Source organism: Aythya ferina (assembly GCF_964211825.1).
Source record: "Aythya ferina genome assembly, chromosome: 24".
In the NCBI taxonomy this organism is placed as follows: Eukaryota; Metazoa; Chordata; class Aves; order Anseriformes; family Anatidae; genus Aythya; species Aythya ferina.
In genome coordinates this window covers 1,466,036-1,483,048 of record NC_140322.1, presented here as the reverse complement: position 1 = coordinate 1,483,048, position 17,013 = coordinate 1,466,036, and the positions used below count along the sequence as shown (strand labels likewise).

Genomic DNA, 17,013 nt, shown 5'->3' with positions numbered 1-17,013 from the left:
TAATTCTAAAATAAATGCACGGAAGCTTGAGGTTTCCAGCAGCACCCCAGGGAGTTTTTCCAGCGATCAGCAGGCTGCCTGCTGCGCAGGGTGGAAAGGAGCTCAGCCCCCAAGGTTCCTTGGGTGTTTGTTTAGGAAAATGAGCCTGTGGATTTATATAAATACACATGCTTTTCTCAGCTTGACAGACCACATGAGTAGGCAGAGCAGAACTAGGCAGTAAATATTTGGAGCCTGGCTCTAGCTTCACATCTGGCACATCGAGTCGTGTCCAGAGTGGTGGAGGTCTGTGGGGCTACTCCTGTATGAGGAGGAGTGTGTGGTGCTGTATAGTGCTGTAGCACTGAGCCCGAATTAAAAACTTGTACTGGGAGGAAGAATGCAATAACCTAAGCCAAGGGTAATACAGCAGTGTAGCTTCTAAAATGGAGCTGGCTAAGGCAGATGACACTGCACTTACCCTGTGCACGTGCCTTTGGTTGTTGCAGGCTGTCAGCGATGTGCTGCAGACATTATCATTCACCTACACAACTGTGCCAGGGAGGTCCAGAGGCCGGTGCTTGTCCATGGGATTTCTGCACCCAGGGGCTTGCTGTGGCCCTCCTGCACTGCCATCAGCAGGATGTCATCTCTCTGTCTCTCTTTTTCCCTGCCCAGGCTGTTCCTAGTTACGTCTCTTCAGTTTGCAAGTTTTAGACCTGGAAGATACCTTGTGCAACAGAGCTGTCGTCTTGATTAATGAATTGGATGCTTCTGTTTTACAAATAAATCATCATTTCCCCCCTGCTTAGAAGCGATCTGTGAGCAGCCAGCTGCTCCGTGGTTCTGGTCCAGGCCACGCTGCATGAGCGGGTGAATAGATTTGCCCACTGGTGGGATCTGGTCAGGAGCTGTATCTTCCATGCATGGGTGCAAACAGCTGGTGGAGCCCAAAGACTTTTCCTAGGGTATAAGATGGAGTTTGTTTGTGCACCTGGCTATCGCATCTGTACAAAACACCCTGACAGTCTCCTTTCAGCTCAGGAGCACTTAACAAATTTATTCTAATGGAATTAAGTTGAAAAGGTTAGATGTAGTAGTGACAGATACGAATTATTCATGGCAAGGTCGGCTGAGGTTCTGGGGCTGGATGCACCTGTATTCAGAAGTGCTATCTTTTCATCCCTCTGCCCAAATGAAAAAAAAAAAAAAAAAAAAAAAAAAAGAGGAAAGGAAAATGGGAAATAGGAGATCTTTATGATTTACTGTTTTGGGGTATTTGTTAATTAGGTTTGTGTTTGTTTGATTACCTGCAGTGCCTTGTGGGGGCAACGTCACCACCCAGAACGGTACAGTTTACTCTCCTGGCTTCCCCAACCAGTACCCCAATTCCCAGGACTGCACTTGGCTCCTTACGGTGCCTGTGGGCTATGGGATCCATCTCAACTTCACTCTGCTGCAAACAGAGCCCTACAATGATTTCATCACGATTTGGTGAGTACAGCAGAGGCATGAGGACTGACCAGGGCTGCTACCAAGGCTTCATTTCTGCAAGAAATGGCAGATGCACAGAGCATCCCTTGCTGCATTGCGGGGATTCTTGAGCTTGTAGCACTAGATCAATAGCTGACTTTCAAAATATCTCAGTGTCCACTGTGCAAACAGAGCGAAACTTCTTCGGAAAACTGGCCCTAATTCTTCAAGTTCTGAGGTTAAAAATAAAGTTTGTGCTTGCAGTTATCTGTTGAGCTAGCACTGTGCTGCCAGAGGAGATCACCCTGTCATAAAGGAGTGGGGAGAGGGGATGGGGACCCAGGTCAACTCTCCAGGGATACAGTAATACAGATGAAGAAAAAGAAAGAGGATGAGGAGGAAGGAACAGAAAAAGAGTTTCTATGCATGCAGTGTAGGAGCTTGGTTGATGCCTAGGATGAAAGATACATAATAATGCTTTTTCTTGTGTTTCTGACCTACGATTTTAGGGATGGTCCACAGCAAACAGCCCCACAGCTTGGTGTGTTCACTGGCAACTCTGCTAAGAAGTCAGCCCAAAGCTCTTCCAACCAGGTCCTGATGAAATTCCACAGCGATGCAGCCAATGGGGGGATTTTTGCCATTTATTTCTATGGTCAGTATTGCTTCCTGAGCGTGCATTATACCTGCCTGTGGGATATGGAGGGGCGTGGATCAGTTGTGGTTTGTTGTGGGGAGGCCTAGTTCTAAGGAAGAGAATTTATGGAAAAAATATGCTTTTACCTGAAGTCTTCTGCGATGGGGTGTGGTTTTCACGGGTTTGAGATTGAAAGTCTCTTAGGCAGTCAAGTAAGTGCTGGCAAGTTGTCCCACGGACTGGGCAGACGTGGAAATCCATCTGTAACGTTGTGATAATTCAAGCACAGATCAAGTGCCTGCAAACTAACAGCCATGCCAATCCTGTGCCTCTCTCAAGGTGATGCTGTAAATACTGTCCTCTCCGTGGCAGATCCCATTATGGGATAGCTCCACTTTGCTTACTTAAAAATCTTCTCTGCAATTTTTGCTGGATACGGTATTGTCTTTCCAATGCCATGCTAAACCAATTAGATCATCCTGCTGTCCCATTTTAAATGACAACTGTGTTCCAGCTGAGAGGTGACTTTAATTCTCTGGGGAGGAAAATGATTTTGTAAATCCGTGAATTATTTGGGGATTCTTTGGTGTGAGTGCAGCTCACACCAGAGAGCAAGAGATGTTGGGTATAACATCAAAATGAGAGCATTTGCTTTCCACCACTAAACGAGAGCCCAATTTTAAATTGGATTAGCTAACAAGTTGCTACAGCAGTACTGGGATTTTGGAAAGTGCAAATGGAGACCTCCTCGTGCTTTGGTAATTTGCTTGCAGCAACTTCAACAAAGTCGAACATGAATTACACGATGAATCTGTGCAGAATGTTTTAGCTTACGCTCAGTTCCAAAAGGCGAGTATTATACAGATAGGCTGAATTTAAAGAATGCTTGCTAGGCTTCGGAGGGAATTGGTTTGCTGCTGCAAAACACTGTAAGATTTATATTACTAGACAATGGTGCGTATATAACAGTTATGCAAAAAAATATGGGTTAGGCAGTTTGGCTCAGGAATGAGCTGTACGTAAACACTGCTGCAGTTCAGTGAATGCTTCCTTCTGTAATATGAATTAGATACTGTCATTGCTGTGCTTACAGCCCATCAGCATATGTCACTGTTCTCTAGCCTTGATAGCCCTTCATAGTGAGGCTTTTTTAGCTGCTGGTTGATCTGGGGTCTGCAGCCATTCATGGGCACTCCAGGCAGGGGAGGTCTGGAGTTTGTGCTGGTAGGGATCAGCATGGCCAGCACTCGTTTCCAGCCCGTTAACCAGATGGGCACTCCAACAACTGCTTGGCCTTTTACTAAAGCAGCACTTATGGGTTTATTGGTCCCTTTATGCACGGGACTTCAGGATAAAGCCTAACCCCACAGATTTAACTGGTGGCGGTTGTTGCAGTGAGATTCTTCTCTTGGCTCTCATCCTGCGTGAAGTGCCTTGTACCCCAAAGAGCTGGGAGAAATATTCACAGGGATCAGGCAGTGCGGTCAGTTACATCTTTGGCTTTGCTCTTTGGGGTGTAACTGCAGGAAATGGTATTTCCTCGGGATCCGTAGCAGTGTATGCTTTAATATCTGCATATTGGCAGATCTAGGCCATGGGCATCCTCTTCCAGCTTTCAGTTGTCTCTCCCCATGTGGTGGAGATCAGCAGCACCCTGTCAGAGAACTGCTGCCCTTTTAAATGCCTGCAAAGAAATGTTTCCTTAGGGTGGAGGAAGGGAAACAAAGGAATGATGCAGAGAGCTTGAAGATTCAGTAGCATCCCTTGAAAAATGATGCTGTTGCACCCGTTATTTAATGGGTTAGTTCAGGTGCCAGCTCGAAGTGATGTGTGACTGCGATGGGAAGGGGTTTTATGGCACAGTAACTCAGGGGGTCCCAGAGTGGTTTCAAGGACAGGGCTCTTGTTTTGCCCCAGTAAGAACAAATGGAGGTTCTGTTTTAAGGAGCTTCACTCATGCTGTGTCACCCATATGCTGAAGCCACCTTAATCATACATTTATTGAAATATGGTCCATTAAGGAGAGGAAATTAATGCTGTAAGTGCTGGGTTATCTTTCTGTTTCAACAGATGCTGTCAAGCACTTTTTAAATAGTATTTAATCTAAATTTTTATTACTGGTTCCCCTTTCCCCCGCTGTCAAACATCTGTTTAAAAGATTGCCAGCCAGTGTGTCCCCTGCTGGGATGGCTCTTTGCTGTGGAACAGAAGGGTTCTCCCCCACTGCCCTATCTCCTGCTTTTCAGGCAGTTTTGAAAATTTTGGCCAATCTGGGCCTCCCCCACTCCACCCTTTTTTTTTTTTTTTTTTTTTTTTAAGTTAATATTCACAGAACCAATTTTTGCACCACACAGATGCTGATAACAACAGAGCTGGCACCTCCCTTTGCTCCCCCTGCTAGAGTTGAGCTCACTGTAGTAGTGTGTTTTTTCCTCCCCTTCACACACTTGGGATCATGCCCCCATCCCTTCCAGTAACCCAAAAACAGCTGCAATCCCCCCCCGGCCCTTTCCCACACCCTCCAAATGTCACATTTTTCCATGCAGCTTTTGGGGAAATACTCTTCTTCCCCACCTTAGGGGATAGGGGAATTGGGGTGAGAGGATGGGAGTCGACTTCTTTACATGTGTGTTTAAGCATTATCATAAGCCTCATTAAGGTTGCTGCCAGCTTTGCTGTTGTGTGAAGAGTTCAACATAGTGGAGTTAGTAAGAATTAATATTCAGTGGCAGCTTGAGCTCCAGTATCTTAAATTAAAGGGCTGATATAAATTTCAGAGGAAGTTATGCTTGTCCAGGGTCAGGTGCGGGGGGAGCAAAGATTCAGAGAAGTGCTGAGCAAATAGCAGAAAATGTCTTTCATTAATATTCATTTCGATCCCAGTACCATTTTTTTCAATTTAACCATGCTCACAGCTCTCGTGTGTTTATTTTCATAAGCAGCACAGTTCTCAAGCCTTATGCACCCATATACTCGTAAGCAGTACATTTGTTTTGCTCAGTGTTTGCTCATCTTTAATTTTTGATGGGAAATTTGGTATTTGCAGTGTATTTGGGCAGGTGCGTGAGTCATAGGAAATTTTCTGCTCCTCGACTAGAATCCTTGTTCCCATTTAGCCCCACGGTACTCCTGAAGAAACACCGAACTGGGTGAGAGTGCAGTGTCTGAGCTGCTTTGCTTTATGCGAGGCACTGACACGAACCTTGCCCAGGTCACTTTGTGAACTTTGAGCTACGTTCAGAATTTGCAGCTGAAACCATTTGCACTCCTGGGATTATTTGCAGATTAAATTAATGAATAATTCCAGGTTAAAAATAAATTATTGGGTATTTCATTCTGTGTTCAAGGACAGGCGGTGAAGATGAAATTCCCTGAATAATTATTGCAATTTACTTGATGCTGGAGCAGTCCTGCACACTTCTGTGATTGACCTAATTCTGCTGAGGGTCACAAAGATCTTCTCTCTTAGTGTTCCAAAAGACATGGCAGCACCCGTCACTCATCATTCAGTGTTCATCGAAACAGACTATCAGTGTCTGGGCACTGTACATCCCCAGAATGATGAAAATGTGTTTACTGTTAGATGTAAAAAACTGGAGAAAGCTGCACTGGGGCACAAACAACTGGAGCATCTCTCTAGGGTTTGGAAGGGGAAAGGGCTAGTTGCATTTTTGCCAATTCCTTCTGCTTGTTGAGAGAGGATTTGCTCTGATGTCTGGTGTGCTTGGCACTGAGACAGTCGTCCCCAGCTTAATTTACTGTTCTGCCTTTGCTGTCTTTCAGCCTACCAGCTCTTCAGATGTCAGCCTCCGACCATCGTTCCCAACGCAGAAGTCATCACCGAGAACGAAGAGTTTAACATAGGTAGCCTCCCGTGGTCCCCTTAGCCCTCCTTCCCTGCCTGTCCCCAGCCACTGGGAATACCTGGGGGAAGACACACAGACACACGTCATGTCCAGGGGATGGCACCCCAAATCTGGGGCTCCAGGAGACCTCTCCACCCATGTAATTGTGTGCTGTGGGGAGGCGTGCGTGACCCTGCTTAGCAGCTGACTCCACACGGAGTCAAATTGACCTCGTTGTCCCAAGACTTTTCCTCTTGGTCAGTGCAGAAGTGGTTTGTCTTTTGTGAAAGCCCAGAGCTTGCTTGGAAGTGCTCAGAGATCTTTTCCACAATACTAGTTTTTGGCCTTCATGCATTTCAGGTGTTTCAAACAATGTCTTGTGGAGAAGTTTAAAGGCCACTACTATTTTTTTTTTTTTTTTGAGAACCTTTCACCCATACCGACTGCCTTTTGTATTTTTGCTGCTTTTCACGGTTACATCCAAGTTGCGCCCGCGACCAGTGAAGTAGCTGTGATTTTTTTAAAAGCAGCTTTTCTCACCTGCCTGCTCTGAGGAAAGTCTTCACCCAAATAGCTAGCAAAAATCAAAACAGTCTCAGCGACGTGACAGTGGTTTATCACAAACGAGGCTGCAGCGTGCCTTTCCCTGACTTCTGTGTCTGCCCCGTCTGTGCCAGCGTGTAGCAAGCGGAGCTGGGGGCAGCGTGGCACGAGGAGCTGGTGGCACCCGAGCAGGCAGGGAAGTGGGTGGGATGGCCTGACCTGCATGTCCGTGAAATTCTCCAAAAACATCCAGAAATCCAAAGTGGAACATACACAGCCTGAGCCACACAGCCTGGAGGTAGCCTTGATGGCAGAAGCTGGATCAAGAGGTCCCTGCTGGCCGTGCTGCCCTCTCCTTGGGCCTTAATGAATTGATCCTTCTGCTCGGTCAAGATGTTTTCTGTTTCTGTCTGCAGGTGACATCGTGAGGTACCGATGTCTGCCTGGCTTTACGTTGATTGGAAATGAAATCCTGACCTGCAAGCTGGGCACCCATCTTCAGTTTGAAGGACCCCCACCCACCTGTGAAGGTAAAGCCTGGGGGCCCAGCAGGGCAGCTGGAGCTTTCTCCCCCACAGACTGCTGCAAAAGAGGCAGCAATGGATGGCAGCTGGGGGAAGTTTCATTGCACATACCACATCTTCAGACCTCTGGGGTCGCACTATTACAAAAGCACATAGCAGAGCCTGGTGTGGAGGGTAGCGAGGCACCTCTGTGCAGGGAAAGGCTCCTCTCCCTACCTGCCCTGCAGCACAGGCCCGTGCACCTTGGCTAGGCTCTGCAATAAGCAAACAGCAGTGAGAAATTCCCTGGGTGGCTTACTGCAGCAGCTCCATGATAAATAACAGGGAGAATTCCTCTCTCTGACAGCTCATGGGGGATTTGCAGGCTCTCTGCATGTGGGGGGGCTCTGCCTCTTGTTGGGTGCTCCCGAATTACGCCCCAAGGCATGAAGTCAGGAGGTGCTTTAAGCTCGTACTTGCTGAAGGGAGACTGAATGAAATCTTGCTGAGCAGAGGGCTGACACACCACACGTCTGGCTGCCTTTGCGAAGTCATTAAACAGCCACCCGGACGTCCTTACCGTGGGAGGGGGAGGAGGATTCTGCGCTGACAGCTTGCCAGAGACACACGAACAGCCAAAGCAGGGAAGAGCAGGCTGCAGATAAGTGTGCTCCTCCAGCGAGGTGATCCCACGAGGAACAGCTTCTCTATTAGTGCCACAGAATGTATTACATGGGAGAAAAATGAATGCCCCGAGCACACACTGCATTGTACACCTTGCTGCTGCTCAGGAGGGCTCCCAGAGATGTTTCTGTGCTGCCACGTTACCTTATTTATCCTTTGGATTCCTGCTGGTACTTTTGTTCGCTCCAACCGTGATTATTTCATCTACTTCATTCCCTCCTATCTGAACATTTTTACCATATAATAGGATATTTTTCTGTAGCTTTATTCTCTGTGAAATAGCATGAACTGAAGGAGAGAAACGGAGGTCATTCAATTATTTACTGATGGTTGTTAGCCTGGGGGTAAAGGGACTGCTTAAATTACATCTGGCCACCAATTTACAGAGGTCAACAAATCACTGATGGGATTAAGGATTTGGAAAGAATACTCTGTTCTTTCTGGATAGTTCTGACTATTTTCTGTTAATACAAGTACAGCGTTTGCACCGAGTTTTAGAGACAATTATGGATAAATAAAGATCCCTTTCTTTTTATGCTTTCTGCTCACTTTGTGTGTCAGCCTCCTCCCCTGGGGCATTGTTGGCCTTTTTATTTTGGGTTTTCAGATGGGTTGTATATTTCCAGAATTCCACTGAATGGGCTCTAGTGATTAGAGAAAGGAGTTGGAGTTATGTCCTAGCTGACAACTCCGTGGGTGACCTGGGATAAGCCTCTAGTTCCATGATGCAAAGACAGTTGAAGGTTTTTGTTTGGGTAGTTGCTTTTTGCCCCTTCCTTTAAATTTGGTAATTGCTTGAATTTGCACAATAGGGCATGCTTCATTCAGAGCCTATTTCAGCATCTGGGGACTCTATGAACCACAAGGATCTTGGTGTCCAGGGAAAGGATGTGGGTGGGAGCTGTGCTCTATCTTGACTTGGCTCATGAAGATAGACCTTGGCCATAGTAAGTTGTGTTTCCTTCCTTACTTCACAAGAAAGACAGATTTTCTCTGCTCTCTCCTTCATGCTCCCTTCAGTGCCTTGCCCGATGAATGAGGTTCTGACAGACTCCACCGGTGTGATTCTCAGCCAGAGCTTCCTGGGAAGTTACCCCCACTTTCAGACCTGTTCTTGGGTGGTCAAGGTAGAGCCTGGATATAACATCTCCCTCACCATCGAGTACTTCCTCAGTGAGAAGCAATACGACGAGTTTGAAATCTTTGATGGTAAGAGATTCTCTAGTTTGACTTGCCTGGCAGCAGAGGTGTTAGTTGTTAATCTCTGTTCCCAGGGCATTGTGAGGAGAGTTTCCCACCACCACCTGTAATCTTCCACTGGACTTAAAGAAAGCTCCTCCTAAGTCTCATTGATTCTCTGAATAATATCAATAATTTGATTTTCAGATGTCTGTAAAGTAATTTTTCTCTGCTGAAGCTTCTGCGTTTACTGGAGCTAAAGGCATAGTGCCTGAAGCAGAAGCCTGGTCTTAGCCTGGTCTTACTGCAGTCAACAGGTTTTTGTTTGCTGTTGCTTTCCTGGGAGCCAGGTGTACTCTTTGGGGCTCATGTTCACAAAACGAGCACTAAGCATGAGCTGTCCTTCATGGACTCATGGTAAAGTGGAAGCTCTCACACTCTGATTTCAAAAGGCACCTGATTCTTCTTGCAGAAACACACCCTGGCACGTGAGGGTGTGAGTGACAATTTCTGTGTGTCAGCCTTGACTTTTATTCGTTCCCTTCCTCTTTCCTCACAGGTCCCTCTGGCCAGAGCCCTCTGCTCTTGTCACTGAGTGGGAACTACTCTGCTCCTCTGACTGTTACCAGCAGTGGGAACAAAGTCTATCTCCGTTGGTCCTCTGATCATGCCTACAACAGAAAAGGCTTCAAAATCCGCTACTTCGGTAAGCACCCAGCAGAGACTGCATGCCTCTGCCAGAAACGTGGTCATCTCCTCAGCTAAGGATCTCCACGAAATTGCTGCAGAGGGGCAGAGGCCATCTGTGGTGGCAGAAGGTGCCAAGGCCTGGGAGGGTACAAAATGCTGGCCTTGTTCTGAGGCCTCAGTGGGGACTGGTGAGGCTTGGGAAAGCGAGTTTATTTCCAGCAAAAAAAAACCTCACAGCTCTGGCTGGGCTTCCTCCATCACTGTTACAATTCAGAACCAAAAATACATAACCACAGACAACTTGGCCCTGGATGCATGAAACCATCCCATGCAATTCACAGAGAAGATTCCTGTTTTACAAAACCGTTGTATCTCTGGAATGATGAGGCCATTTTGAGATGTTTCAAGGTTACCATCACAAAACATAAAAACTTGTGTTAGGAGCTTCCTGGTGCCTGAGACACGACTGACATGTCACTGTGCTACAGCATTTGCAGCAAACTGTTTAAAACGCCTCATGTCCCGGTCAGGCATTCTGCCACAGCTCTCGGAGGAACAGGACCAGGGAGTCCTGGTTGCTCGTTCAGCACAAAACCACTGCCAGATACTGAATGCTTGCTGAGAATTCCTTAAAATGAATTACTATTTTTTGGAACTTAGCAAGCCTTAATTAATGAAAGTTATAAAACTGAGTTGAGAACTTGCCAGCATGTCATAAATAAGTAATGGCTTTGCTCAGTAAATGAATTAAGTAATATTTAATTATCAGAAATTACTCTTTATTTCTAGAGCTGAGTGAACCTTGGATAGTAGCTCTACACTCGTTTCCACTTTGACTTTGTATTTATCTATCACAAGTTCTGTTCCTTGCGCAGCCTTAGGTTATGGTAAGCACTGTGTAATCCCTGAGAATGGGAAGTGGATTTGTCTTGATAGAGCCCATCCAGTGATTTATTTATTTTTCCTCTGCCCTTCTCTCCAGCTCCGTACTGTAGCCTCCCGCAGCCACCAGCCCATGGGCTGATTCTCAGCCAGACGGGTCTGCACCCCGGCAGCACGGTTCGCTTCGGGTGTGACACAGGTTATCGTCTCGTCGGCCACAGCACCACCACCTGCTCCCAGCACCCCCAAGGCTACTTCCACTGGAACGAAGCAATCCCTCTGTGCCAAGGTGAGAGCAGACAGCAGTATCCTTACACGGACCCAGGGGTCCTGGGGAGAACTGAGTAAAATGCAGTAAAAATAACAAGCTATTGTAATTCCCTTAATTCCCTCTGAGATCAGGCTTTGAGCTGCATGTAGGCAGTGAGAGGTGGTCCTCTTATATCCAAGTCCTTGGGAACAGATGGGCAAAGAGTAGAGGGAGTTAACTGTTGAGGAGCAGAGGGTCATTGTCAAGCCTGGGGCAGGTGAGAGAAAATCCATCAGTGCAAAGGGTACCATTTCAGAAGAATTTGAATTCTCAGGAAAGCCATAACTTCTGTTAAGGTCAAGAGAAGCTGTTGTCTGGAAGAATCTGGAAAGGCTGGCAGAGATGTGGGTTCCACTGGGATTTAGTGGCTGGAATTTGCTTTATTATTTCTGGAAATCCACTCTTAGCTCTGTGTGGGATGAGATTTCTTGGGATTCAGATGGTGCCCAGTTTCTGTCGGCTTTATATAAGATTTAGGCATGTAGTTGTTCTTTCCACATCACCTCCTAATCAACCGTAATCGTTATGCCCTGTCACACAGCACGTGGCTCCTTGCAGGTGTGGGAGAGGAAGGGAGGCAGGGCAGCATGCACCGGGGGGTTGCTTTCACACCATTTTGTCTCTCTATGCGCACTTTCTGATTGCACCTTTTCCTCAATCCACCAATCATCCCAGCTCCTTTGTGTTGATAAAATGCCCATCTTTATTCAGATGAAGCCTTTCAGTGTCTTTGAACATTCATCCATGTTCCAAGGGAACTGAACACTGGGGATTAATATTACATTGACTTCCTTGGAAACTGGCCAGAGAACGGAGACGGCAGAGGCAAAATCTCGTTGCACTGTGTGCATTGTCACCCAGTCCAAACCCTAAGGAAAAGCAGGATTATTTAGTGTGGGGGTACCAAAGAGCCTTGAAAATTCCTTTCTGTCCTCCTGAATCACTTAGTGCCTCTTGGTGATCCATGGGCTGTGTGCAGTCCTGCCTCTGAAGGCTTGCTCTGTGATGTGGGTGCTTAAATCCATTCGGAGCCCTCTCAAGGTTGTATTTATTTAAAGGCAAGCGGAAAACAGTAAAGCAAGCCCCTGTCACCCAAACTGCGATGCATTTGGCAAGGGGGGGGGGTAGGAAAATGGGCACGAGCTCAGATAATGATTTAACCTCAGCGGTGAGGCAGGCTGGGGCTGCTGACACCAGCAGATGAACCGCACAGCAGGCCCGGCACGCGCCAGGGGCTGTCATGGCAACTGCGCCTCACGAAGCCCTCGCCCAGCGACAGGAATCTCTCCCCGATACACGCTGGGTCTTTTTATTTTAAGGCAAATAATGTAATCAGAAATCGGTACTAATGCTGCTAAGTGTTCACTGCCTCGGTGTGCTGGGGATGCCACCTGGGCCTCGGGTTCAGCTCTTTACTCCCACGGGGTGCTGTGGTGTGTGGGGAGCGGACTTGAAGCACAGAGGCAGGGATGGGGTGGATAGAGAGGATGTGTGAGGAGGATTGTACGTGGCTGAGGTAGCACCCGACAGCAGGAATTTAAAGCAGAAACAAGTCCCTGAGCACCAGTACCTTGGCCAGCATGGAAAGAATCAGAGCATACCTCTCCATTACCCCCCTGCCTGGACTGGAGCTGGGGGCACCTGCAGGATCGCTCGCCCCAGGCCCAGCTCCATGGGCTCCTTTCCATAACCCTTTGGGGAAAGTCACCTCCCCACTCTGTTTCCCCATGTTCACGTCCGGGATCTCAGTACTGGCCCATGGTCACCAAGTGCCTGGAGATGGACACAGAAGGCGAGGAGCAGCAGCGAGCCCGAGCCGTAGGAGAATTCATGGCAGAGCAGCTCCCCCCCCTGGCCTCGAGCTGCTGATAGCCAGGCCTGGCTCGGTTCTCCTTGCCCAGGTCAGCTGCATAAAATCCAGCACATCTCTTTTTTTCGCACTGTTCTCGAAGCCAACTGGCAACCTTTTGTTTTGGGCTGTACTCAATTTCTCCTTTCTGGTGGCTAGGACCGCATGGCAGAGATTTGGGAACTCGATCCACAACACAGCATAAATTGCTCACACAGTCAGCTGCGTCAGGAGGAGAGGAACTGGGGTCCCCGTAAACACATGGCCTAGTTAACAAATGACATTTCCCATAGCTCCCCTCTGCCAGCACATAATCCTCTTCCCCTTCCCGATCCCCTCTGAATAATCTTTACTACGTGCTCTGTCCTAGCTGACATTTATGGAAGCAGCAGAGAATATTCTGCAGGGAACAATCTTGCGTTGGCACAATGGGGGAGAACACAAGATGATCTAATATGCCTTTTCTGTCTCTGCTGCCTATTTTTAAGCTGCTTTGTTTTTGGAATCCCAGCTGCAGATTTGCTTTCATAGCCTCTGTCCCTTTTCCTAGCACATTTTCTTCCTGGAGACTGAGCTTTCATACCCCTGAACCCCCACAAGCACTCCTCTCTCCCCAGATCACGCTCTCAGTGGGTCTCTCCTGGCCAAATGTTGTTTTTGCTTTTCCCCAGGAACAGCTACTCTTTAATCTTTGTTTTCAGTGGATCGCATTGTCCATGATTTGAGCTTCAGAAATGGAGGAAGGTTATTGCCGCCCCAAAAATCAAGCCGGACTCTGTAAATAGGAAGTTACTCATGCTGCATTCTGCTCAGGGATGCCTGACTGCACGGAAAGGCAGGATCCTGCCATCAGGTGCAGCATGCAGCCCACTCGGTGCAGCAGTTTTCAGCCTAATGAGCTCTTCCTGACCAATACATCTTCACATTGCAGCCTGACCATCTGCAGGAGGAGAAGGTTACTTCTTTGTTGTTATTTCTGGTGGCCTAATGAACTTTTGAGTCAACTGCCTCTGGCCCACGAGCTCTGTATTATCGCTAACTATCTTTTGTATCAGGGCAAGGCTTATGCAATGGAAAATAAATAACCAAGCAGACTGCTTCAGAGGCAGGAGGTAGGACCAGCCTGTGGTAGTGATCCCTGCATCGTTAAGAAAAACAAAGGCAGCTCAGCTTCACTGGCCTGGAGCAAGGCTGGGCCCAGGCTCTCTTTGCTCCTGGTGTCCCTCCGTGTCAGTCTGTGTCTCCTGGCAGCAAACAGAGGTGATAGATTTTGGTGTGGTGTCAGGCTGGAGGCAAAGACTGTTCAGGCCTTGTGCCTCCTCGCTCTGTCTGTTCTGCCTAGGAAGACCGGCCCTGTCCTTGGGGTGGGTTGAAAAGGAGTGAGACGTTTCTTGCTGTCCTTACCAGGGTCTTGCTGAGTTCACATGCTCCCTTCTGACCTCTGAACAAAACTCTTGATGCCAGTGGAAGCTTCCTCATCATGACCTCTCTCTCCAGCTCCCAGGAGCAGAAGAGAGTTGAGCAGAGAGAAGGGAGAAGGCTTTGCTGGGGTCAGTGACAAGGAAAGGGGCTCACTCTCTAACCAGCCTCTCTGACTGGAAGCAGCATCAAAAAGTAATAATAAGAGAACTGCAGGATGGAAGTGAAAGGGTAGGACTTTCCAGGTCTCCTTTTGCCTTAGAACGAAATTGGTATTCAGCGTGGCTGCTTGTCTAGACACCCAGCCTTGTAGAGAGATTCACCAAGCTCCTTAGCTCGATGAAGTGACATACATGTGATTATCATTTCAACCAGGGATATGCCTGATCGTGCTAATACCAGCCTGCTGAATTACTCACACCTATTAGCAACACCAGCATCTGCAAGGTGCTGCGTAATTGTGCTCCAGGCTGGGGCTCTGGCCCACTCATGTAGTAGTAATGGGATAAAAATGGCTTGGACCATGAGTGGTGGAAAGCTCCAGTGGTTGTGCTGATGCTGTACTCAATAATTTTGGTCTCTCCTTTCAATGTTTGGTGGGGGTCCATGTTACCAGAACGTGACTTTTCTAATATTGCTGATTTTTTAACCTTTGTTTGTGCGCAGAGGGAATAACAGGAAGGTGAATGTGTGTCCAAGTATCAGCATGTGGCTCAGGAGGCATAGGCTCAGCTTCTGGTTCATGTATTAGCTGGGTGAGAGCAGCTCAGGCTACTCCAGGAAGGAATAGTTTTCCTTTTGAGCACTTCAAAAATGCATACAATTATTTGGGTTAGCTGTTGGCCTCTAAATCAGTGGCTGCTAGCAGGCTCTGCTCATCTCTGTGCCCTGCAGAGTTTGTTGGCAACCCCATGGGGGGATTTTCTTGCAGGGACAGCTTTACACGTCCCAGCCTTTGCCATTCTGTGCCTGTCCAGATGGGTTGGCTGTGGTCTCCAGCCCAAGCGAGATGGGCATCCCCCAGAGCCAAGCCTCAAAGAGAGGAATGGGAACCTGCGTGTTGGTTTTGGAGGCAAGTCTGGATTTGGCTTCCCAACTCCTCCAAATGCTGATGAAAACAGCACAAGTTCAAGTGACAGACTCCCAGTGCTGGTTTTCCTAGCAGTAGAGAAGAGGGCAATGGGGCTTGCGATGTCTCGTGAAACTCTTGGAGCATAAGTGAACATTATTCTGGTCTGCCTGTATCTGGCTGTTGCTTGCATTTCTGTGGCCTGGCTGGCCCCTTTCTGCCCTGTTTGGCCACAGAGTGAGGATCTCAGCAGGAGCAGGGCAGAGCTTCTCTGAAGAGCTGCTGTCTTGAGCAGCCGTTTGGCATTGTGCCTGTTTGAGTTTTCCCCCTGAATTTCCCCCTTACCTTCTCAGTCATAGTGCTAAATTTAGCCCTCCTTCTGGCACTACGTAATTATAGAATTTGCTGCCTTCTGTAATCCAGAAGTGCTGTTGGAAAAGGGATTCGGGTTGTCACTGCTGTGGGATGTAAATACAAAACATTATTGCTATCTAATCCTTTATCTCTGTGTGAAAACTTCTGAATACTGTGTTGATGCACTTTGTGTTACAGATGATAGAGAAAATATGAGCCAGCGTCTCTTCCAGCAGGTATCAGTATTCAGTGTTGGCTTTGCTGTTACCGCAGTGATGCAAAGGAGGTGAAAATCTGATCCTCTGTGAAAGCGGGCATTCATTGCAGCTCCTGGGGTTCAATGGGGTGCTGGAGCTTTTGCAAATAGGCGAGCTTTGTAGCTGGGGTTTCAGCTCACTTATCACAAATCCATGATCATATTGGAAGCTGACTGATTTCTCAGCTGTTTTTTTCCCTTCCTCCTTCCCAGCTCTTTCCTGCGGCGTTCCCAGAGCACCAAAGAACGGCGTGGTCTTTGGCAAGGAGTACACGGTGGGTACGAAAGCCGTGTACCAGTGCAACCAGGGCTTCCAGCTGCAGCCCGGGGAGGAGTCCAGCACCGAGTGCCTGCAGGCAGGGCAGTGGAGTAACAGCAACCAGCCCCCGCAGTGTGTGGGTGAGTGGTGGCATCCCGGGGCCATGCTGCAGGGAATTTGGGAAGCCCCTTCAGTAATATCTTCCTGCCTCATAGGTACAATATTTAGGACATCAAGTTTCTAATCCTGTGCAACTTGTGTGTGGTGTCCCCTCTCGTGGTGCCTTGTTTTCCCACCTGTACAATGGAGATGCTAATACTGGGCCCCTTGTTAAAAAGCCAACACGCTTGCTGAAATACCCCAAAGTACCCTAGAGTTAAACACCTCGTAATGCTTTGTCTCCTTTCTCTCCCCTGACTCACCACATTTGTCTGCTTTTAGCTGTCACCTGTCCCGACATCAACAGCATCGCAGTTGAGCACGGTCGGTGGCGGCTGACCTACGAGATCCAGTACCACTACAACGCCCAGCTCATGCTCATCTGTGACCCAGGCTACTACTACACAGGCCAGAGGGTCATCAGGTGCCAAGCCAACGGGAAGTGGAGCATAGGAGAACCGATGCCAACCTGTAAAAGTAAGAGCAGTGAAGCTGAGGAGCCGTGCTAGGGGCCACCAGCTGCATGGGATGTCATGCAGGGAATGTGCTTTCTGTTTGCCATTCGGCAGGTGTGCAAGCTCTGCTGTCTGCATGCAAGCACGTTGCAACCCTGGCTGCTCGTGGCAGTGTCTGAGAGCATGGCTGCAGAACTGCTGTGGTAGAAGAGAGTTTGGAGGCAGGGAGAGGTCATCTGTTGATCTGATTCTTGGCTTAATCTAAATGCTTCCGCAAGAACTCGAGCACATTAGCTCATCTGTTGCTGTCAGGTCCCAGCAGCTTCGCTGTCACTGGTGCCAGATGCTCTGAAGTTTGCTTTTAAGAAAGAAAATAAAAAATTCTGATTTAAGACCTAACCTCTTCCAACGTGATGCAAATGCCAAGTTTACGAGGGTAACAGTGTCACCTGTAAATCAAAAGCACCC

General features: G+C 48.0%; 1 protein-coding gene across 1 annotated transcript in view; it reads left to right on the top strand.

Annotated features, from left to right (window-relative positions):
- Nucleotides 1-17,013, top strand: part of CSMD2 (CUB and Sushi multiple domains 2) — a 325,013-nt gene that overhangs the window by 272,013 nt on the left and 35,987 nt on the right. The window contains exons 44-52 of the mRNA XM_084497137.1: nt 1,296-1,473; nt 1,962-2,107; nt 5,873-5,953; nt 6,894-7,007; nt 8,685-8,873; nt 9,403-9,549; nt 10,516-10,704; nt 15,886-16,071; nt 16,373-16,567. Coding sequence (XP_084353263.1) covers nt 1,296-1,473; nt 1,962-2,107; nt 5,873-5,953; nt 6,894-7,007; nt 8,685-8,873; nt 9,403-9,549; nt 10,516-10,704; nt 15,886-16,071; nt 16,373-16,567 — 1,425 coding nt within the window. The remainder of the gene's footprint in view (nt 1-1,295; nt 1,474-1,961; nt 2,108-5,872; nt 5,954-6,893; nt 7,008-8,684; nt 8,874-9,402; nt 9,550-10,515; nt 10,705-15,885; nt 16,072-16,372; nt 16,568-17,013) is intronic.